The 24,523-nt window shown below is 48.1% G+C and overlaps 1 protein-coding gene across 6 annotated transcripts in view; it reads right to left on the reverse strand.

Annotated features, from left to right (window-relative positions):
* LOC125708891 (microtubule-associated protein 4) overlaps nt 1-24,523 on the reverse strand; it is a 63,038-nt gene that overhangs the window by 29,786 nt on the left and 8,729 nt on the right. For 4 of the 6 annotated variants that reach the window (XM_048976796.1, XM_048976795.1, XM_048976794.1 and 1 more), the window contains exons 2-6: nt 18,753-18,952; nt 18,362-18,436; nt 5,737-5,847; nt 4,254-4,442; nt 1,145-2,563 (exon numbers count right to left, since the gene is read on the reverse strand). In XM_048976796.1, coding sequence (XP_048832753.1) covers nt 1,145-2,563; nt 4,254-4,442; nt 5,737-5,847; nt 18,362-18,436; nt 18,753-18,933 — 1,975 coding nt within the window. In that variant the 5' untranslated portion in view covers nt 18,934-18,952. Of the gene's footprint in view, nt 1-1,144; nt 2,564-4,253; nt 4,443-5,736; nt 5,848-14,078; nt 14,542-18,361; nt 18,437-18,752; nt 18,953-24,523 lie in introns of those variants that run through there. The other 2 variants (XM_048976798.1, XM_048976797.1) reach the window with 2 other exon arrangements.

Below are 24,523 nucleotides of genomic sequence, written 5' to 3' on the forward strand. Positions count from 1 at the left end.
GAAATTTGCCATGTGATTCCGCATTTCCTGTAAAATGCCTCATGTCTCCGTAAGAGAAGAGAGACAGAGCTGCAAGTGTCCTACATCAGTGGGGAATCAGCTGCCAAAGCGGGGAAAAGTTGTGATAAAAGCAGGTGCTGCAATACCAAAGTTATACTACAGTATAAGGTATAAGGTTCGTGAAGGCAGGGCCTCTGGGGGTGGATAAACCAGCATCAATGTGTGGTAGACGAGTAAGATAACTCCACAATTATGGTGATGCCCTCTGCTATGACACTGACAGGAGAATCCAATCAGCTGCAGGACCTTGCCTGCACCTTCCTACCGCGGGTTACCTCCGCAGTTATGAAAGGTCTAACTTGCTCCCCGCTAAGCTTATTATTTCAGCCCGCAAGACTCATCTCCGCTGGGATTATTTCATTACTCATCACCAATGATGTTCTACAGGAATCGTATGAGCCTAATATCCGCATGAGGTGTCCAGGTCTCTTCTCACCCTACCATCACCATCGCCAACAGTTCCCACAACCCATCACACCGTGGAAACCACATCAGCAGAACAGAGAGAAATTCGGGCTTACCTGTACAGCATCCACAGTTGAGGTGAACCCCAATCGGATGGACATAAACAAAACAAAACAGAGAGAGAGAGAGACATTTCCATTAATTTTTTGTTCACTCAGTGGGATTTATAGTAAAAGTATACTAGATATTAGTGAAAAATCCACATGCTTGCCTGAAAGAGTAACAGTTAAACATGTTCAGCAATCACTTTGTGCACTCGGTTGTTTGTGATGAACAGGAGACAGTGAGCAAGGTGACTTGCTGAGATACAAACCCAAGCAGGAAAAGGGCAGAGCCTGCAAACGTGCAGCATGACTACAGCACAGGCACTGCGTTGGGAACGCATTGCGCCCTTGGGCCACACCTGTGTCAGAAAGCCGCCGATAAGCATCGTAAATGGTTAAGGACAGTGCACCAGCAGACAGAGGCAGTGGCACATGAGAGTCGGACTGCGCCGCGCACGGTGCCCAGTTGAGGGCGCTGTCCTCCAGCGTGTTAGTGAGTCTGGCACAGTGCCCCACCCTAGCAGGGATCCCAACACAGCCATGCTCCGAGCGAGGCACTTGACCCCCCCACCAACCTTCCTGCTTGGCATGCTCTATGCGTTTCTTGATTTCCTTCCCCAAGGTCACCGTGGGCACAGGGGCATCTGGGAGGCGGGGGACGAAAGGTGGGGCCGCGGGGTTCAACCCGGAGCGGGGGGAGGAGGGGGTGAAGGCTGGAGGGCTATGGGGAGGGGAACGCTTAAACCTAGGGGGGGATGAGTGGTCCTTGGTAGGCCCTGACTTCTTTGGCAGTTTCTGCCCTGGGGATCGAGACTCATCTTGTGCCTTCGGAGAGGCCATAGGTATTTGTCCAGGAGAAGACAGAGGAATCAGGTCCGGGGAGGTGGTACGAGCCCTGGGGGGACCTGGAATGGGGACAGGTTCTCCTCTGATAGGGGAGGGCTTGTGATCTAGTTCCTCAGGGGGAGTGAAGGAGAGGTCTTTAGTGGTATCTGGAGGGGGGGCTACTTTACCCATGGGGACATCTGAGTAAGAGGCTGGGGTCTCTTTTGGGAGAGTGGGGGCCTCCATCTCCAACCACTCTGCGACAGAAATGGTCTTCAAGGGCCCCTGATCAGCCAGATCATTTTGGCTCTCTTCAGTGGAGCCCGGTTTGCTGTTAGGGGTCTGAGGAGCCACCTCAGGAAGAGATGATGTAAACATGCCTCCAGTAAGTAGATCTAAGTCAAGGGAGAGGCTGTCTCTAGCTGTGTCCAGGCTGAAACTATCAGACACTTCCAGAGGAAACAGGGCAGTGTCTCGGTCAGGACTGGCATTCGCAGGTGGGGACATGGGCGGGGGGGTGCCCTTGGGGTGCAGTGCAAATGGGGGGGGCGACGAAACACCTCCTGTGAGGCACAGCAGGTCCTCAGCAAGGGAGGGAGGCAGGCTGGGAGTGGGATACTCGTCCAGGCCATGTGTGAAGGACGAGGCTTCTGTGGAGGAGAGGAGCTGTTCCTTCAGGTTTGGGAGATCTTCTGGAGCCAGAGGGAAGGCAGTCTGTTCTGCTGCCAACACCTGCAGCTGAGACTCTAGGGGAAGGGCCCATTCTTCGGGGATCTTCTTCCTGTTTTTGCCCTTCTTGACTCGCGTAGCACTTCTGTTTCCCTCTTCATGTTCCCAGCCACCATCTCTTCGTAGAGGGTTCCTGCGAGCGCTGTCCACTGGGGCGGTGCGGTCAGACTGAGTTTCCAGTGAACTATGACCGTCACCCGTGTCATACATGTCGTCCCTGATCCTCCTTTTCTTCTTCTTCTTCTGCTGCTGCCTGCGTTCTGAGACCTCCCCCTCCCTCTCCTCTATGGCCCCTGGCCCCTGGAGACACTGGGGGTTCCTGGGCTCCTGGGGACCCTCAACCATCTGGCTGGCATGCCGGCTGATCACTGTGGAGACGCTGGGGGTGAAGGGGAGTTCTGCCCGTAAGCCAACGTCACTTCCCCAGGGCTCACCCCAGACTGCTCACATGCAGAGAAGGAAGGGAAAGTTATACTCACAAAACAACAACCCCCATTGTCCCCCCCCGCAGGTGATAGCGCCATCAGACCCATATTTTCACCATGCATCACTTTCTGGATTTACATTACAGGTAGAAGTGCACCCCCTATGGCAGAAAGGCATGTTTACACTTCCTGCTTTAAGCTCTCAATGCTACACGGTCATCCCTTACAAAGTGCTGTCATTGTTCACAAGAACTGGAAATAGTTATAATTTGTGTACCAGACCTTTTTGAACTATCATGTTTAATTATGAACTTTTATTTTGCTTCCACCATGCAAAAAAAGTTGCGAAATGTACATATGTACTTAATTCTAGGTACCTCTGTGCAGAGAATGGTTTGAACTTGGAAAGCTATGTGGCATATTGTATACAAGATTTAAATGAAAATGAATGTCAGCAAATGGACAAGTGATGGGAAATAGATAACACTGACAACAGGAATTGGGTGAAAATAACAAAAGAATAAGGACGGAATCTATAAACCAGCCTGTAAGCTGTACACATCTGACGTGCAGGTATTACTACCCCTGCTCAGAGAAAGAGCTCTGATCTTCATCGTGAAGACTATAAATTAAGACAACAGCATTAACAGACAGTAATTATGGAACTCCACCCGCTGATAGCTGACAGGCAGGGCTTCGATAAAAACATTCCGGCCAGATGTTACAGAGAGAAAGGCGTGACTGAACAGAGGCATGAAATAAAAGGAAGCAGGGGAAAGGGCTCTTAATGAGGGCCAGCGGGAAACAAAAGCCCAGAGAGATGGGATGGGGAGGTCATGTGACACGGGCTGCCCGGCACTGACACCCTCTCAGGCAGCACAGAGCTGCGCAGTGTCCAGATCAACAAATGCTGCCATTGTCCCGGCACGCATCTCGCATAATCACAGCGTGTCACAGCGACCAATCCCAGCACTAATAACACTAAAAGACAACATAAACACATACAAATACACCAATAAGACGAATAAAACATACAGTCTTAGCATGTCCAGCGAATGCTGCATGATATACTCCTCTCTGGCAGCTTATACGAGTTACACATTAGGAAGATTAATGGATTGACACCAGTAACTGACACAGGCATCAACCTAACAATGACTTGTTTTTGTGCTAAAAATCCTAAATACGCCTCTAAACAGGTAAATGCCCAATAAAGGCAAATTTGCGGAACTAAAGGAAAAATAGCATCATCCACCGTAATGCTTCCTATTCTGAGAGATAGCTGCCAGCAGAGCACTGGGGGAGTGTCGTCTGCCTGTGGAACTAGCTGGCCTTGAACACGGGACTCTGCAGAGCTCTGCTGGGCTTTGTCCTGGACAAAATCCCCTGTGCCCAGCCACAACGCAAACCACACAACTAACATGGCTAATTGATAATGCCGGCATTGCATACAGTGTCACCTGGTGGAGGCGGCCTTACATTACAACGCAATGACAGGGAGATTATGGCTTTTACGTTAGAAGATAAATATAATAAGTGCCAGGAAAAAAAAAGCAAAAAACTAGCCCTCATAATGGCAGGAGACAGCTGGAATTCAGACAAGCTATTCAGAGTTTTTGTGCCTGGTTGCATTCTTTAAAGGTTTAGGACTTCAGGTAAAACATGTGCCAGTCACAACAAGAGGAGTTTAGAAGCTCTGATTTACCTGATGAGGGGTCCATTGTGTGTCCGAAAATTCCTGCCTCACCCCTGTCCTTCGGCGATCCAGCCACCTTGTCCTGGTCGGCGAGTGACGGCGTGGGTCTCTGGGGGTCCGTAAGTGCAGGGGGCCTCTCCGTTGAGAGCAGAGCCACCCCCACATCCAAGTTCATCGCTGGCCCCGGTTGAGAAAAATCTGTGAGACAGAGATATGCAGAGAATGCAGTTACCGTGCCAGTGAAGGGCGGGCGTGAGGCCCTACAGGACATGAGCAGGCAGAATGGAGCGGAATACACCAATCAGAGAGGGCAATCAGGGGCAATTCCCGGAGGAGGCCTTAATGAACTCTAACATGCGACACTCATATAAGCAGTCTCATAGTGGCAATGCTATATGCGGTACTGTGCTTTTTTAACAGCTACATCACATTCGCAACAACATTAATGACAAAAACAAGCTGACAATATACCCGTCAGGCCAGTGTCCATCTGCGGGGCGATAGCGCATGTGAGCCACTGTTCAGGAAAGCCTTCTGCTGGCCATTCAAGAGAATGACAAGGAGAAAGAGAGGGGGGCAGGATAAGGAAAGAGAAACAGTGTGTGAGTGACCAAGAGAGGAATGGAGTGAGGGAGACAGAGGGAAAAGAAGGAGGAGACAGAGAAATGGTATGAGAGACAGAAAAAAGCAGAAACAGAAAGAAACGAAGGCAGAATGAGAGAAAGTGAAAGGAAAAAGAGCAGAAGTTCAAGCGACATGAGTCAGTGGGTGAGACAGAAGCAGAGCTAGACGCTGAGGCAGGCAGGGGTACGTGGCTGTGATACCGGAGCTCGCTCTCTCAACATATGACTGGAACATTTTGGCAAAACCAGTGTTACGTGACCACCAATTTGCATAATGGTATAACATAGCATAAGGAAGCCATAGAGACGGTGATGAACAGACACCGAAATCACATCAACCAATAGATCAAGGTGGTAGAAACAACATACTAACAAATGCAAAGAAAAGAAACCCTCTGACTTCCTAACTTAGGGAAAATGGTCTATTCCTGTCTCCCGACCATAAACCAAAACAATAGTTAGGTGAGTCTTCTGGGTCTCTTGCTTCTGTACTGAACTAAACCTAAAATAACAATGTGAATAAACACCAAGCACCGACAGCTCAAAACATACGAATCACATAACTAAATCCATATGAAACAAAGGGAAAAAAAACAAACCAAACATAACCCAACAAAGGCGCAAAATGCCGACAAAGGCGCCATGCGGTAGCGTCTGCACCGAACAGCTGACAGGAGCAGAACGGGAGAAGCCCAGTCATCGGAAATGGGCATCTTATACAGCCAAAACCCAGCTCCTCAGAACAGCGCACACCAGAGCCAGCTAGAGAGTAGAGTGGAAAACATAAAGAACACAACATTCCACTAAGCCCACTGAGGGCGTAACACCTGGGATAAGCGGTGCGCACCCTGGACCCCGTGCAGAGTTACCTGGAACGAAGTCTGGCATGAGGACCTGTTGCTCCTCCAAATGGTTCCTCTCCTCCCCCTTTATTCCTGAGTGCCGCGCTGGTGCCGGTCCCCCGGGTGTCACTGCTACACCTGCCGGACGGCAACGCTGGTCAGTGCACGTAGGTTCCACCGTGTCCCTCGGTCTGCCGGCCGGCCCACCATCACCCTTGGTGATACCCGTTCTCGTAAACATAAACACAGGCTGAAATCATTTACAGAAAGCATAAATCACCCTTTTATAATCCAAGCAGCAGACACAATCTGGTGACGTCATGTATAATTAGAGTCTGCACCACGATGTTCCTCCTGGCCCCGCAGGTCAGCGTGACTCAGGTCCAGATCGACACTTGGACTTGGAGTGGACCTAGACGGTCATGCCAGGTGCCTATCAGTCCACACTGTATGAGCATTTGGGCGGACATCAGCAGTATCATCCTTAAAGCTGCCTTTAACCCCGAGAACACAAGGATGGCGATTGAGGGCGGCTGACTCGGGACAACCTCCAGTGGTGCTCCATCTGACATCATCACAAAGCGCGGCGCGGTATTTCGTTTGCTGAATTCAAACATGTTATTATGATCCTTCACTTTCCTGTAGTCCTGCTTAAGTTTTTTTTATTTTCAAGTGACATTTCATGTGTGGCCCATTTCTTCCAAGCGGCTTGCTATTATGACAAATATTTTTTTATTTAGAGTCGTGACGTCCAAATCCTACGGAATCTGTTCATCTGACCATATGCCGATTAAAACCTGTGTTTCCTCGTTTGTCCATCCTCCTATTTTACTTTTTTATATTTTCGTTTCTACTGCTTGTTATTTTGTTTCTCGCTATTCGCTGTGATGCCGGTTGTATTTTGTGTTTCAGCGGCAGGCTATTTGCATAACCAATCGACAGCAAATACGTTTGCCAGTCCCACCCAAAGTACCGAAGTACCAAAGAAGTATGGCAGCTGGTTTGACACTTTCAGTACTGGAAGTTTCGGTACTGGTACTCGACTGGACGTCAATGGAAAAGCAAAAGTACCGAAAGTACCGTACTTTGTATGGTGGAAAAGCACCCTTAAAGGGATGCCATGATGATATCAGGGAAGACTGATATAAAGGCAACTCAATCCTCAAACCGATGAGTGCTCCGCCTCTGATTTTCTTGAGGTTGTGTCCCTAACGAGTAGACTGAAATTTAAAAAGAAGAGATATCACAATGGCTTTTGGATTTTCTCTCTCCTGATAAAGAAAGGTGTGGTGAGGGTGTTTCCAGGGGCAGGCCTGAGGACACAGGGCATACAACGCTCAGCCCAGAAACAGTCACACATCATAACATGGTCACAGTGACTGTAGAAACGATTGTAAAGAAAGAGCCGGCACTCTCGGGGTCTAAGCCCCATAAGCCCTACCCCTGGCACTGCCTATGAGAGGTGATGGCCCCTGGATATTTCAGGAGGAAAGCTCAAGTGGGTTTGGCCGCATCTCCTAGATCCGCCTTCCTTCTTATCTCCAAAAAAGCTAAGGACTGCTACCTTCTCCCTGGAGCGATCTGGTGGCTCACTCACGTTTTCCTCCAGTAAACTAAAAATTCAGGTCAGCACCTGCCTAAAGACCACTCACCCTCAGCACACGACTCTGAGGCCCAAACTGAGTGCATCAATGTCCCCTTAAGCTTCCCCACCTTTTTCGCGTACATATCCGCGATGCTGCCCCAGTGCCATCCAATTCTTAACTAGTAAGTCACGGTAATCCTCAGTCACTAGTCTTCCACATTCTGTTCCGTTCGGTATCATTTCTTGATAGCCCAGCTTTGTTTATAGAATTACAGGAACAAACCAAGCTGGCCGACCCTCTAGGGGGTTGTGGCTATCCATGGTCCTGAACCGTAAAAACCTGTGCAAAAGCTGTGAACTTCAGATCCCCCCCAATTATGACTTTATTACACTGTTTGACACTTTCATTCCCTGCTAAGTCAACAGCTTTATCCAGAATGATCAATGCAGCACCTTCCACAGCTGGGAATTCTGCCCGGATGTATTCGGATTAGGGGCTCTTTAAGATTACAGCAGCAGGAACCATCTGAGGACACAACACAGAAGAGTAACACACTGTAGGGAGTAACACAACACAGAACAGTAACACGCTGTAAGAAGTAACAACACAGAAGGGTAACACACTGTAGGAAATAACACAACTAAGAAAAGTTACACAGCTCAGATCAGACCTGCAGCCAGAAATGAATTTCGAGGGGGGTCCAGCAAATGTAAAGGGGGGTTCAAACTCGTTATTTTACCACATGGCTATGTGCCAGGCTCAAATGGGCATCAGGAAAAGTAACGCACTAAGTAGAAGTACATAACCCAGAAGAGAAACACAGCATTAAAAAGTAGCACAAACTAGATGGGTACCATACTAGAAAAATAAAAAAATTAGTCAGAGAAGCACAGAAGTAAAATCAGGTATTCGGGCATTTATCATCTTCTAACCTGAAATGTTTCTGAAAATACAAGCATGGATGCAGTGACTTTATTTAATTTTGCTGTACGTTTTATAGTTTCTGCAATAAACTGGCTTATATTGAGCACCCTAGGGAGAGCAGGAGGCATGGCAGTCAAGGAGCTGAAAAAGCAGCATTACAATGCTGCAAATAGCTAAAGGCAAACTTTTTACATCCTTAATATTGGTGCTCGACTTTCCTCAGGAAATATTGTGCAATCCGGCAAAACCTTAAGCTCTTTAAGTGGCTTCGGATAACACGCAGAAATAAGTGTATAATCTGCTATGACGCGATTGGCTACTTAGCAGGAACGAAACACGACGGTACTGCCTACTGCCACTGCTTACCCAAGATGTATATGCTGAGGCTGCGGAGATAAAATAAAACAGAGGAAAGACAGAGAGAGAAAAACAGTGAAGGAGAGAGAGAGACAGATATGTGGTTCAAAAAAAAGGAGAGAGAGAGAGAGAGAGCTCTACTGTCAGAATAATGTGGACTCTTTCATTCACAACACTGGCCTGTGGTAAAAATAGACGGGTCAATATGGGTGGATCTCCTCCCTTTGAAGTCTTGACTTCCAGACAGGTTGAACCTCCCCACCAAATCCATCGTGCTCCCCCCCTGTCTGACCCATTTTGCCTCTCTCTGGTGACGCTCAGGCACACCTGCCTCCACATTGGCCCCTGCAGACCCAGAAAAGTGCCTCCATCTCTTCCTTTTCACGGCACCTCCGTGACAAGCCAGAGTCCCGGGGAAAAGAAGCTCACACGCAAAGAGGCAGCGGGAAGGACTGATTAAAAACAGCCAGGCAACTGCTGTCCACGTAAGAAGAGAGCTAGTGATGAAGTGCAAACGTAAACACAGCCTGGAGAGGATGTTTGGGACCTGGGAGGTCACATGGGGACAAGCAGGGGGGTTACCAAGCAGAGCTGAATGACTCAGAGCGGGCCCTGCATTGAGAGCATGCAGTGCTGCTCTCTTCAGGTCAGCATTTAATAATTTTTTTAGTGTCATCTCTTTATGTGGGGACAGCCCTGAAACATTTACACCCCCATCAGATGGTCCAGACAGACTCAGACTGACAGTCCCCTTGGCCCCAAACACCCTAACCCCCCCTCCCCAGAGATCAGCACTCACGGCAGGCAGCCAATCTTTTAAGCATGCCCCCCACTGTCTGGCTGACTGGCTGGGACTCAGCACTGAATAACCCATATAACTCATAAAACAGCTATTTTTGACATAACTACGGGGGGGGGGGGGGGGGGGGGGTTACCAGGGTTACTACTGGAAGGCATGCAGAGTTCTGTCTGCCCTCACTAAGGCAGGGCAAGGAGACCTGAAACACCACTGGAGTTATACAACCGCATTCTCGCACCATGCACTCTCATACTCCACACTCCTGTACTCCCACACCATGCACTCTCATACTCCACACTCCTGTACTCCCACACCATGCACTCTCATACTCCACACTCCTGTACTCCCGCACCATGCACTCTCATACTCCGCACTCCCGTACCCCGCAACCCCACACCATGCATTCCCATACCCTGCACTCCTGCACCATACTCTCCTGAACCCCTGCACCCTGCACCATACACTCCCACACCTCACACTCCTGCACTCCCACACCATACTCTCCCGTACCTCATACTCCTGCACCCCTGCACCCCGCACTCCCACACCTCACACTCCTGCACCCCTGCACTCTGGCACCATGCACTCTCACACTCTGCACTCCCACACCATGCACTCCCACACCCTGCACTCCTGCACCATACTCTCCTGAACCCCTGCACCCTGCACCATACACTCCCACACCTCACACTCCTGCACTCCCACACAATGCACTGCCGCACCTCACACCCCTGCACTCCCGCACCATGCTCTCTCACACCCTGCACTCCCGCACCATGCACTCCCACACCCTGCACCCTGCACCATGCACGCCCACACCTCACACTCCTGCACTCCCGAACCATGCACTCCCACACCTCACACTCCTGCACTCTCGCACCATGCACTCCCACACCTCACACTCCTGCACCCCCGCACCCTGCACTCCCACACCACACACTCCTGAACCCCCGCACCATGCACTCCCACACCTCACACTCCTGCACCCCCGCACCCTGCACTCCCACACCACACACTCCTGAACCCCCACACCATGCACTCCCACACCACACACTCCTGAACCCCCGCACCATGCACTCCCACACCATGCACTCCTGAACCCCCACACCATGCACTCCCACACCACACACTCCTGAACCCCCGCACCATGCACTCCCACACCACACACTCCTGCACCCCCGCACCATGCACTCCCACACCACACACTCCTGAACCCCCGCACCATGCACTCCCACACCATGCACTCCTGCACCCCCACACCATGCACTCCCACACCACACACTCCTGAACCCCCACACCATGCACTCCCACACCACACACTCCTGAACCCCCGCACCCTGCACTCCTGCACCCTGCACTCCCACACCTCACACTCCTGCACTCCCGCACCTCGCACCCCTGCACTCCCGCAACATTCTTTCCCGCACCTCACACTCCTGCACCCCTGCACTCCCGCACCATGCATCTCACACCCTGCACCCCCACACCACACTCTCCCGCACCAGGCACTCCTGTCCTCCAGATCGCAGAGCATATTAACTCCTCTACCTGAAGAAGTCACCGGTCAGAGTCACCTCAGCAATTCCAACCAGAAAGAAGGAGTTACTTAACATCTACGTTGAAACCCTTACTACAACCAGAAAGATCATTTTAGGAACCGGGATGACAGGATGAAGAAGACAAATCGCAGGACAGACAAAGTGCAGAGTTTCTGTGTCAAACCAGAGAGCAAAACAGAAATGTCTAAAGATTTACTTGTGATTTGTGGTCTGCGGTTCCAATCTTAGGCTCCTGAGAAAGACAGAGTGAAGAGAGACTGCAGTACTATATAATTTAGCACCTTCAGATATGAATGAACACATAAGCATGAAACCTGCACACCACTTGCCAGTTATGTATCATTTCACTGCTAATTTATTAGAAGGGTAGATGCACGGTGAGCACGGACCCCATGCCAGGCGGGATGAAGCTGGGCAGGACTCATGCAATCTTCCAGGCTTTTTTAGGCGCACCTGGGTGAGGGCCACTGGAATGATTTAAAATACTGCACCAAGACGGTCCCCTAATGATCGGGTTGGAGGGAGTCGGCACCAACAGAGGTACCTGAGGGTGGCAGTGATGTATCGCCAGTAGAGAGCAAAGTACTGCTCTTGAAGCAATTAGGCTGTCAGCTTCTCAAAACCACTCTCCATAGGCTGGTTTTTCAGAGATTTAGAGAGCAATTTATAAATGCAGCATTTAGTTTTGGAGGCAAATGATGAAAATTCAGACTGTATTAGGATGTATACAAAATGAAAATTAAATAAGTAAATAAAATTCCTGTACCCTTTGGAGAGGACCATGTGATATGGGCCAGGGTTTCCTCAGGAAGGACCATGTCACGTGTGTCAGGGTTTCTTCGTGAGGGACCATGTGACATGGGTCAGGGTTTCTTCGTGAGGGACCATGTGACATGGGTCAGGGTTTCTTCGGGAGGGACCATGTGACCTAGGTGCCTCCATTTCTGGGAGTGCTGCCACACGCTTGCCAGAGCTAGTGAGCTTCCCACTCCACCCAGCAGCACTAGGGCATGAGCATCTCAGGGATCTGGGGAGGGGCTGGTGTGCAGGGGGCATGGAGGGGGTAGGGGGCACTGGGACTGCTCTGCTGAGCACATCTGCCTGAATTCGGCCAGACTGAGCCAAATCTGGCCAAAAGAACGTGTGCCAGCCTTCACATGGGTTGGAAGAGGGCAGACCAGCGCACATGGCGATATGGTTTTTGGCTGGTATTTGGTGCCCCATTACCCTCCGGAACTGCCCCTCTACAGCTCGGGCTGTTCTCCTCCTCCTTTCCCCTTGTCCTTGTCCTCCACCTCCGCACCCCCAAAGATGGCATTCATTTCCAACATCGGTCAGAGATACAGAATTATTTGTCCTGTTTTGAGCCAGGCTAAAAATTCAACCCGTACCAATTAACCATCACATTATTAATAACCTAAGCTAAGCTAAGCTACTGTAAGAATATCAGGACACATGCATTGGTACTGCTTTGAAGGCAAGACATTTTCACTCTGGGAAAATACATTTCTCCACAAAGCAACAAATAACATTAAAATTATGTGTTAAGTGTTAAGTGTGCAAATCTGATAGGAACAAAAGAGACATTTCAAAGAATCCATCCATCCATTCTGGGCACACATACACAGCCTGACTGGGCGTGTTTGGAACTAGCAGAAAAAGTCAGAGAACCTGTAAATCACATGCAGGACATGCAAACTCCAGACAAGATATTCCCGGGGGTGTGTGCCTCATTCCATATCAACTTCCTGACTAATTTTACGAGTTTCAAAAACTATGGATTTTGTTCAATGTGCAGAACTGTAATTTGGGCACATTACTGTAGCATAGCATATTATAACAGGACTGAATGGCTAGACATGTAGTAAATATATTGACTTGACAAGAAGGAAACCCAATAAATATGTCACTGTGAAATATTACCGTAAACGAAATTTGTTTAATCCTTAAATAGACAGCATTTCAGGATTACAAAACAATTTTCTAGCCATATATTACACCTCATGTTACTTACTGGGGAATAACTAGGGCAGAAACGGGGCAGCCCGTACCATGTTTAGAAGGGTGGCTGAAGCAGAGAAATAAGTTTACACAGAATCCTGTGAATGCGTTGAGTTAATTTTATTAGTTGAGTGTAAGAACAGGCAGGATATAAAGAACACTTTGTGTACATATACCCACAAACCTACACAATGCCCGAAATAAAAGGTGCTATCACTGAAAGAGAATCTAGAGGATTCTGCGATAAGTAGCTACAAGCCCTCTCTGGGACTCCCACCCTAACCCATAACTGTAAATTGTGACTCCTGCCAACTTGTTTTGCACCAAATTCTGCCATTAAGAACCTCACTGTGCTGAGGCTATGATTTTTATTCAGCAGTTCATCATTTTTGCCCTTAGTGATCTGTCAACTGTCCTCTCTGTCTCCCCAAATGCACCCTGTCCGAGACGCCCAAACTGCATGTATACCGCCCCTCAAAAGCAAAACACGGTAACTATGCTGACACCAAAATTGACAAAACAGGTTTCGAAGTCTTTTGAGCGTCCACCCATATGTGTAGTAATTAAGCAAATGATGATGTTTTCGTCACCACCCACCATAGCTGAACTAGGATATTGGGTTACAAGACAAAATGGATGCTCAGTCATAACTCAATTTCAGTCATAACTCAATTTTGCTCAAGTATGCAGTTATGGTGCCTTTTTACGGAAGTATACATTTCTGGCTGGATTGCCTTGAAATTAAAATAAAAGGAAAGCAGAACGTAGGATCGAGATAACGGAAAACCAAAAGTAGAAAAACAGGGATTCCTCAGTCGAGATGTAGAAGTTCTGAATCTGAAGGCTGAGGTCAACTGAGGAAGGCTGACTATAAATATCACCAAGAAGTGAGAGCAGACGCATTAAACTGCCGAACTAAAAGACACGACAACAGAAAAATGATCAAAATAACCAACACACACATAGCCAGGCATACACTAAACGGCAGGTCCACGATTACCCTCAAATCGGGAAAGGGCAGTATCAGCCCACGTCGTTCCAAACTGAATACTAAAGAGCCTCAAGCAAGGAGACCAAAACCTCATCAGGTCAGCCGGGAGCAGGAAGGCAGCTGGTCTGCCATCGGAAGGTCAGAACACCTACCTCAGAAGTTGCCTTTAATTATCTTTTGAGGAAAAACCGAATAACAAGCTATTTTAAGCAACGTCTTAGCCTGTTCCACCACATATTCCGAAAAGGGGTCAAAAGTACCTCCACAGCCAATGGTTTGGATAAAATGGGAGGTGGGGGTATATTAAGCTCAAGCTAGAGAAGCTGCTGGTTGGCTTGGTTTGTTCCTAGGGGAGCCTCTCCTACTCTTGGGAAATGTAGCTACGCATGCAGAGTTGGTAAAAGTGGGCACTAAAAGTGGATTAAGTTACATGCTAAGTGAACCAATCATAAAAATTAGCAATGCTGGTACCGAAGTAAGTAGATGGAATGTTCTTAATGGGGCAGAGGCAGCCAGTCGAAGATCCATCGAGTGCATCCCATCGTCACACAGGGCTCTGCCTGCATACTGTGGAGGATCTGTAACCTAACCACAGCTGTTGGCTTACAGACCAAACCTTAACCCTGACCCTGAGGCAAATCTCAAGTTCCTTGGAAGAGTATGATATTTGTTGAGACTCTTGCGCACTGGAGGCCACAGGTAAGCAGACAAATAAATATGAAAATCAAGCATGTTATAATTTATTACAGGAGCCGGTCTGGTGTTCAGTGGGTCAGGATGCGGTGCCTGTGATCAGAAGGTTTCTGGTTCAAATCCCAGGGTTGGCAGAATGATTTTACCATTGGACCCTTGAGCAAAACCCTTACTTTGTGACTGCTCCAGGGACTGGCTGACCCCGATTTCTCAAAAATGGGGAGTCGCTTTGAATAAAAGTGTCTGCTAAGTAAATAGTATATAAATGTATTACAATGGGTAATGCTTCCTGTTCTACAGTTGGCTAGTCTCTCTCTCCTCTCTCTCTCTCTCTCTCTCTCTCTCTCTCTCTCTCTCTCACACACACACACACACACACAGGAAAAATGTTTAAAAGATGTTGAAAAGAATCTAAAGCATAAATTATGCCAAAGCAATCCAGCGCAATGTCAGCAAAACAGCCTGGAAGCAGAGCTTATGCAAAAGTTGTTGAGTGCAGACTGTGAGAGGAGTCAGCGCTGTGAGAGCTGCTTTGGGAAATTTTATTGTCTCTGTGCTCGGAGGGGGGGGGGGGGTGGGGGGGGGCTGGGGAGGGGCTGGGATTTGGGATCAGTGAGGTTGACCAGTCTGGGACTGAAGAGCCTAACATGACAGGAGAAGAGGCATACGCTTGGGATCAGGGTGTAGGTGATGTGGCCAGGGGACCAATGAAGGGGCGGGGCAGGGAGGGGGCGCTGGTGGGACTCAGGCTTGTCAGACAGCAAAGGGTCCTCCATCAGTCCACTTCTGCCATGATCCCTTCCAACTTTACATTCTTGAGGTACGAATGACGAAACAGGGCTCATCGCACCCCCTTGTGGACACAGCTGGATCTGTAGCACATCACCCAGGGTCAGATCTCCTGCTCAGATGAGGACAGAGACGTCAGCCACATCTGGACTCTTCGTTCCTTCAGTGTAACCCACCATCGGCCTGTCCCTCACCCGTCTTAATTTTATGCTGGACACGGTAGTGGGGGGGGGGGGGGGGGGGTGCTGTAGAGGATCATGTGAGGTTTGCAGTCACACCAGTGCGGCCAAATTGACAATACGGGGCTGTGCAAGAAGATATCACACTGACACGGTAACGTTTGCGATTCTGTGATGGGTACAGGTCGGCTCCTCTTAGTTCTCAGACAGAGCCTGTTGGAGAGGCAGCGGCACTCGCAGTGACCCCTTTGGTGGGAGGGCCTCGGGGTTCCTATAGGTTGGGATTTAAGTGTGGCACTGAGGAGAGGAGGAAAGAGGAGACTGGGAGACTGAAGCAGGGGGGTCGAAGGAGAGGTGAAAGTCAAGCCAGCCGCAGGCTAATCTTCTACAGCGTTTGGGAAGGGGGGGGCAAGCATGATCAGGAGGGGGGAAGACAGGCAGGCGAGGTGGGGGGGTGAAAGGGAGAGAATAAGAATGTTGGTTAGTACGGAATCAGATTAAAGCTGGTGGATTCGCACACATACCCCCCACCCCCCGACCCCAGGCAGGTGGCAGTATCCAATAACCACTCCTAACGTCTACAGGTCATGTTCTCATTTAAGTGACCCAGAAAGCAGATCAGCTGATGTCGCTTTTATCCCATGACAACAATGATAAACGGATCGCAGGAGCATGAGCTGAACATCGGAATGATAAGACACACACACACACGCGCACCTACACTATGGGTTATTAGTGCCACCCGGAGGCGACTTTGGGCTTAATCCAGAGATGCGTTCAAACGTGGGAAGACTTATCGAACTGTCTCGGGAATCGAGTTCACCGTGGGGTGAGACTCCATTCAAAAGGAAAAAGCAAAAGAAATGCTCTCCCCCGTTAATCTGACACTACACAGAGACGCCTGCTTCTCGTACACAGAGGCTGACTTATCTCTTTTTTTACATGAAGTAGGACCCACGTAACTAAGAACCTGAGCCGCACTGGAAGACTGCCTTGCTGTAAAGGCTTCAGAACAGACGTGAGCCTGGATGGGGCTCAGTCACAACGTGCCAGGTGCCGATACCTAATTACGAGGCATGATGATGCACATTTGCGTGTTCATACTCTACTCTCCGTACCCAGAGCCTCTGACTGGCATCCAAATCAGGCACAACGATGGCAGCATGTACTGGCTTTTGCTCTGCCTGATGTCCCTCATTAATGTAATTTCAATGATAAGGAACGCCGAGTGAATTATTCAAAAAAGAAAATATGTTCGGCATCTCCGGGCCTGCATTGCGTGCAAATTGAGCACAGTACATGTAATCCAATCAGCCAAATCACAGAAAAGAGGGTTAATTAATTAACAGACTGCAGCAGGGGGAGCCAGTGTTCTGTGACCACCTATGCAGGGGTTGAAAAAAGCTTGCGGGTGTAGGAGCTAGAAAATGCCACTGATGATGTCATAGCTATGCACATCTCACACTTAGACTCATGCCCCACCCTCCCCCCCCCCCGCCCCCATGCCATCGTGCAGGTTTTCAGAGGCAAACAAACTCAAGGGGAGAACAAAGGAAATGTGAGAAAAAACAAAACTGAGCAGAATCAAGAGAACGAACAAAGTGCCGCTGAACGCAAACAGAAAGCTTAAGGCTTATGGGACAGAATGTACAACCTCTGCTCTGGAGAGATCCTGATTGCCACACACAAGGGGGCGCCATCTCACTTCTGACAGAGGAAGCAAGGAAAAGAAAAAGGAAAACGGAAACCACCAGAAACAAACATGGGGCCTTGTCCCAGTCCGCTGGCCTTTACCTCGACTGCAAGAATCCTAACCAGATGACGGCAATCTGGTCAGCCACAAGAGGGTGAGCCTGACGATCTCATCTCGCTAGAGCCACTGACAGTGATGGGTGTGATGTCACCTGTGATGTCATCACCCATCCCCCTCAAATTGGTTTGGGGCAGTTATTCATATCATTAAGGAGGTGACTATACTTTATAAATATATGCAGCATGAAAAGAGTATTTAGCTGACAGTCTGAGGCAGGTTACGAGCGGGGACACCCAGGGCATCCATGTATTTCAGACACAGCAATTAAGTTGCCAAGGAAATTGAGATTTTTAATGCTCAAAATGAGTGTCTGGTTATTCCAGCTTTTACAGAAGTGCTAAATTTCAACCAATATTTCATATTGTTTTGTGAAAAAGCATCAACAGGTTGCCATGATTACGAACAGCTGGGTTAGACAGAACGAGACCCCAGCACTAACTAATGAACCAATCAGGACATTTGGTACATCGCCCCCATGGGAGGCCAGGGTTCCATTAATTCTGATGTCTGTCTTTTTGGATGCCGATTTTTTATGTTGATTAACGAAATGGCTTGCTATCATTTAACAATATTCACTACGCTCAAGGGATTTATGCTGTATGTTTTGGACATGCAGAGGACCAGGCCAAGAGGTTTACATCAAGATCAGGGGGCAGACTGCCCGTTGTGGTGCCTATGTCCACCCGGGCCGCCTCTGTAAAATGCGATTATTACCGTGATTGTGCAAAACAGCGCACGGCACGGTTGGATGCACACAGTGTTCAATGGTATGGATGACATGCACATCTGAGAAATACCTCCATCCCTCAATCAGCGTGACACAAGGAGCGAAAATTAACAGGAAGTTCAACCAGAGAAATGAATAAATTGAGGAACAAAAAGGTGGGATGGAACTTAAGAAGTGTGTAAGAAGATGAGGCGTGCAGTCTGGGCTGGGGGGGGGGGGGGTGCTGGCTCTTACCAGGTCTCTGCTCCCCCTGGACCTTCTGCGTCCCCTGGACCTTCTGCGTTCCCTGCTTCTTCACTGAGCCTCCATCTGCTCATACATGCAAACAGACACGTCTTTACCTTCCCAGGACAAACACACACACACACGTAGCGCTGGGCAGGCTGGTGTACTCCAGAACATTTACACAAAATGCTATTTTGTCAATAAATCAATTATTAGAACTATTGCCACAGCTTTGCAATTGTATCTGCATCTGCAATCACACACAGTCAGACAGACAGACAGACAGACAGACAGACACACACACACACACACACACACACACACATATGTCTTAGCATCCCTTAGCCATCACCAACCTCCACGCCCCCCCGCATCTGGCCCACGCTTGTCCACCCCTCACCTTCTTGCTGGCTGTCAGGATCCAGAAGCGGGACGTAGTCTATCTTGTCCACAGTCTCTCCGACCTTGTCATCATAGCCTTCCGCCTCCAGGGCGGCAATGAAGTCCCTCTGCACGGGGGTCTCTGAGTCCATCTGAGGCACGCTGTCGCTGAGAGCATCACCCAGGTTCAGGTCTGCCATTGTCCTGGAGATGGTCACGCTGTTGCGGGGAAGCACAGATCAAGCCAAGTTTGTATGAGTTGGCTTTCAAGGCATCCAGAGATTTACTGGATACTCACGACCATTAGATCATTTCCCACTATAAACAAGCGTATAAGGCAGAAGATAAGCCTGAAATGTTATGCCAGTCCATCGCAGGACACTCACACACGCAATCACAGGGCAAGGCAAAAAACTAATGATTTAGACTATTTTGAGACATCAGTTCATCTAAATGAATTATTTTGAACATTGTGAGGAAAACAGGCCATCCAGGAGTCCGTGTAAGAAGAAGAACATGCAAACTCCACACACAGAGCCAGGGGCAAGAACTGAACCCACACCCCAGGAAAGGCGACACTGTAACAAACCCCTGCATCTCTTTTCGATTCTCTCAGCAATTATGACTCCTAAAAGTAATATACGCTTCTGGGACCAGGCGTACAGACTGGCATGAAGAGGATGCCTCTCTCCTGGTCCCAATTTTGGGAACATTTCCCATCATACCACAGAGATCCACCAGGAGGAAGACTGTGCCGAGGGGCTCATCTAGAGGAGGCTGCCAATAGGCATTGCTAGTCAGGGACATCAAACAGAAGGCCACGATCTTATAAGCTTGGCGGAGATCGGGTCCTAACATAGTGGTGTAATAAGTGTACCAAAGATTCATTCCTAAGAATACAATGTAAAAAGCCTAACACAGGGTGTTTTGTAAGACAGCGATGTTATTAGCCTGGCATAGATTGGTTCCTAAGACTGACACCCTCTGCAGCCCGAGGGGTGAAATCCGGCCTCCAGGTACAGTGGCAGCAGCGGAGCGCGGCATTTGGCCCCACGCGGAAGCGTGACAGCCGTGAAGGCGGAGCATCCTGCATATTTCCACACAGCCATCAGACAGCCGATGTGCTGCCCTTCCATATTTAACCTGCCCCTGATGCACCCCCACCCCCCCACCCAACACCCGCCAGTGCTGCCAACCGCTCTCACTCTTTAAAGCTGCCGGGGCTAGAGCCACTTCTCAAAAAAACATGAAAAAAGAGGGAGATGATTTACTGATTAAATTACCTCAAGGAAATAAAGCTGCAAGCACAATAAATCTCTTGTTAATATCGTCACGGCACCACCTGCCGTCAGGAGAGCGTGGTGTCAAGTCTGAATGGCATTACTGTCAAAGTCACCAGCTCTATGTCTACATTTAGTCTGCCAATGTGGATATTTTAGGATTTATCTCTGAAGCCCAAAAGCAAGATGAGTTGTTATGCTAAAATATGCCCCTTGTTTTATTTGAAGAAATTAATTTTGTTCCCTATGTGTCTTTGCGTAAATAAGAAATTAAAAATAAAACCTGGATAATGTCACCTCTGACTCCTTGGAAAATCAAAACTCTGAAGCCTTAATATAGACTAGAGGTCTGAAACTAATAGATCTGGCCAAAGTCAGTTTTATTCGGCTTCCAACATGTTTTTCATTCATTATTAAATTTGGCCTGCAGATCCATCTTTCATTTCCAATTGAGAACATAAAAAAAAAAAATAACCCAAGGTTTACATTTGGGTCGGTGCTGAGCAGAGAATTACTGACTCAAAGATCATTTTTTTATTCTCTCTCGCTTCTCTTTCGGCTAAAAAAATAGCTCAAACGGCCCGCTTTGAGGCCCCTAATCTAGACACGGGCATTCAGCCTGCTGGGCAGGTCTGACCGCTCGCCTACAGGCCCAGTCACTCCAACATTAACATAGGCATGTTGGAGGTCAGCAGCAGGCAGCCAGACCCTCTCAACCGGGCTGCATCACCACAATCGAGCACCCTCCGGGTGGCTGAACAGCCAACCCTGTCCTGGGTAAGCACTAGGGATGGAGGGGGGGGGGGGGGGGGGGCTGGCTCACAGGGAGACAGACACACTCCGGGGGGCTGCCATCCTCTGTCCCCTCATGGCCACTTCTTTGTTTTTTGTTTTATCCCCCTGAAGTAACAATCGACACGGACACTCTCCCCGCTCTGGTCATTATGGGATTCGGGCGGTAACCCCGCTCTCGTGGTTTGACAGCTCGCTGTCAGGAGGCACAGCCAGAAGGCTTTCAGTTAGTCCCACAACATCCACATCTCCTAGTAGATCCAGGAAGGGGAAACTAATCGCATTAAATATTCAATTCAATTCAATTTTATTTATATAGCGCTTTTAACAACAGTCATTGTCACAAAGCACTTTACATATAACCAGCCCAATACCCCAGCAAGCAAGCCTGAGGCGACAGTGGCAAGGAAAAACTCCCTCTAGCAGGGAGAAACCTTGAGAGGAACCTAGACTCGGAAGGGGACCCCATCCTTCTCTGGGCGACCGGGGAGCATGAAACTGCATTTATATTGACATTAATTTGAGTTCATATAGTTTTAAAAAACAATAAACAAGCCACAAATAATAATCAAGCCACAGCTACCACTTGTATTTATTTTTTATTCAATCATTCATAAATCATTTTTATTAGTTTATTATTTTAGCATTTGGGGTCCTGGTATCCTGGAGATATGTTCTGGCTCACTGCCATAGCTGTGGAAGATCAGGGTTCAAGTCTCACCCCTGGACGTTAACAGGCTTATAAAGTGAAAATTTGTAAACCGGATATACTGGCCCAGGGGTGCTGAATAAACCACGAGCTCAGACCCCAGGCTTCACTCTCACCTGTACACATGTTTGCGTCTCAAAAGAGAGCATGATGGGATACGTGTAAAGAAGCATTCCAACGTACCTGAACTCGCAAATGGCAAATAAAATTTTCAGCATTTCATTTTATTTTATTTTTACTTTTCCCAGTATAAACAGCGACTTATTATAATATGTCAGGGCTCTTGATTTCATATCCATGCCTTCTTTTCAGTTCTCCCAGGTAGTTAGTTTAGTAATTAGTGATTCTGATTGGCCAAAGGCTTCACACCTGGCTCACAGGTAAAGGAAGGCTGGAAACCCAGCAGTGGTTGGACCTTGAGAAAAACTTTTCAGGGTCGAATATGTGAGCATCTGTACATTACAGCTGCAAACTAACATCGCTTTTGATTCCTGTGACCTCATAATGCATCCTGTACACTGGAGGCAGCCAACAGACTCCCCCAGCCTCCACGTCCTTCTGTCTGAAATGCTGTCCCACTGGAGAGGGTAATGAACAGACCGGACCGTATTAGCTCGCTTTTCTCTATAAGGTACATTTAGTTCTTAAAGGAATCTTATCCCACTTCTTTTTTGTAAAGTCTCCCTCTGGCTACCCTACCATTGTTTTCCCACCAAACAACTTACAAATAATCCATTATGAATTTCTGAGGACCCCCCTATTCCTCCCCACGCCTCATCAACACCGAATGTCACCGCACCAGGCTTGTGACTTGCCACAATGACTGTCTGTTTCTGCCACTCCTTAGGCCGATGTCATTTGGGAGAGGGCCATCCCATTGGGACCAGGTAGGGCTCTCCCTTTAACCTCAAGCAGACAGAAAGAGGCGGCTGACAGAGACTCCTGATCCAGTTTTTGTAGGCATGTTCCCACGCAACAATCACCAACAGACGCCCGAATCTCTGGTAGCAAAACACACGTATGCTTAATTTCAGCTAAAAAAAATGTCTCCAGGCACTGTAATATTGGGAAAATAATGTAAAGTTAATATTGTAACATGGACAATCTGAATTAACATATGAGTCAGAGCAGGGCCTACTGGAGTCAGCGTGTTTATTTTACATAAAGCTACAGACATGATGAAGTTCGCTCTTGGTAATAGGCGATAACTCTGAGGATAACTCACACCACTTTTCCAGGGACAGGGGAGATGCCTGAGATTCCATGGTGAGGTGTCCCCCTCCCCCCTTCCCTGGATTAGGGGGGTGACTCAGCAATGACTCACAGTCACGCAATCCAGCCAGGGCCCCCCAAATAAGGTGATAACCGCACCCCAGACCAAACTCTAAACAACGTCGTTCCCAAGTTCAAAAGCCACCCCCCTCCCCCAACATAACCATTTTTTTTGCTTAATAAAATGAAATTAGATTCCTTTATTGCATTTTAGGACTCTTACTCATCAGATATAAAAGGGAAAAGGCAGCCAGAGAACAGATAGAACAAAATATAAAAAAGATTAATATCCCCCGTTGTCTTGACTGATGATATATTAACGTGACACTGTTTCTCTATAAATCTTCTGGTCTATAAAATTGAGTACACTCAAGCATACTGCAGGTGAAAACTTGTTTTAAAATTCTGAGAATAACCAGCTGGAGTTAAATCTGATGACCCTGGAAAATCATTTTTATATTTATATCTCTATCTATAGTCACTGAATGTGTCAGTTGTTCCGTTAGTAATTTGGTAACTTCATTCTAAATTACTGGAGAATTTTCCACTTAAGTGCCAAAAAGATTCATATTTTTGTGTGATCGGCTACTAGTGTTTCCCCATAACAATGAGGCAATAAGCTATTTTAAGCTGTTTTTACTTCTTAAACACAAACAGTAAAATATAAGCTGGAAACGATACTTTGTACAGGTTTACACATGTGCCAAGAAATGGCGAACCTAACGCTGCCCTGAAACTCACCTCGAGCCCTCCACAGAGCAAGATGCAGGTGGTTAGAGGGGGCGGGGGTGGGGGGGCACGACATGTACCTGGGGCTAACGAGCCATGAGGTTTGGGCGTGGGCACACGTCCTCAGATATCGCATTCCCGTGTCAGATTTACTGCGCTGCATCTGCTCCACCACCAGTGGGCACGTTATATGTTTATATTCTCATCTCCTCCTGTTCCTGCTCATTCCATTTTTTGCAATGCCATTTATATTGCTTACAAAAATATGTGGGGATGGAGACAAAGATAATAATAAAGGCGAGCATCAGTGCAGCATACAATGGCCCTAGATGGTAGGAAAATAAACAGAAAACTCCATGCCAATATGGACTGCAACACCAAGAAAGCAACTTGCTGAGAGTTAAAGAGGTTTACAGTAATCAGACATTAACCAAAGTTTACTGCCTGGCTTTGGATTTTAACTCTCTGGGGTCGAGTGCATCGTCGACGATGCAGCGTGTTATTCGTGTCCATTTCAGTTTATATCTTGTTGAAATCTTTATGTAGAATCATGAAAAAAACGCTGACTAAATCCATAATCTGTCTTCATTTCAAAACGTCCATTATTGGAAGTATTAAAGTTTTTAAAATTAGGATAAATCGGCTAAAACATAAACCATGTGACCTTTCTTTGTTTTACCTGCATCGGGGGCGTGTAGTGCCGCCCTCACCTGAAGATCGCTATTCGCATTATAAACAGCCGCATTTCTGCGTATTCAAATCGCATCTGCATGGTAAGTTGATGAACAACGCAACGCATCAGTGCCTTAAAGGTGGGGGCGGGGGGGGGGGGTGTGATCAGGTGTGAATGGGTCATGCGTACACATGAAAGTTGCTACATAGTTCATGAACGAGTGCAGAAATAGTGACATCCATCCATCCATTTTCCAAACCGCTTATCCTATTGGGTCGCGGGGGGTCCGGAGCCTATCCCGGAATCAATGGGCACGAGGCAGGGAACAACCCAGG

The sequence above is a fragment of the Brienomyrus brachyistius genome, chromosome 15, assembly GCF_023856365.1.
Source record: "Brienomyrus brachyistius isolate T26 chromosome 15, BBRACH_0.4, whole genome shotgun sequence".
NCBI classification, from domain to species: Eukaryota; Metazoa; Chordata; class Actinopteri; order Osteoglossiformes; family Mormyridae; genus Brienomyrus; species Brienomyrus brachyistius.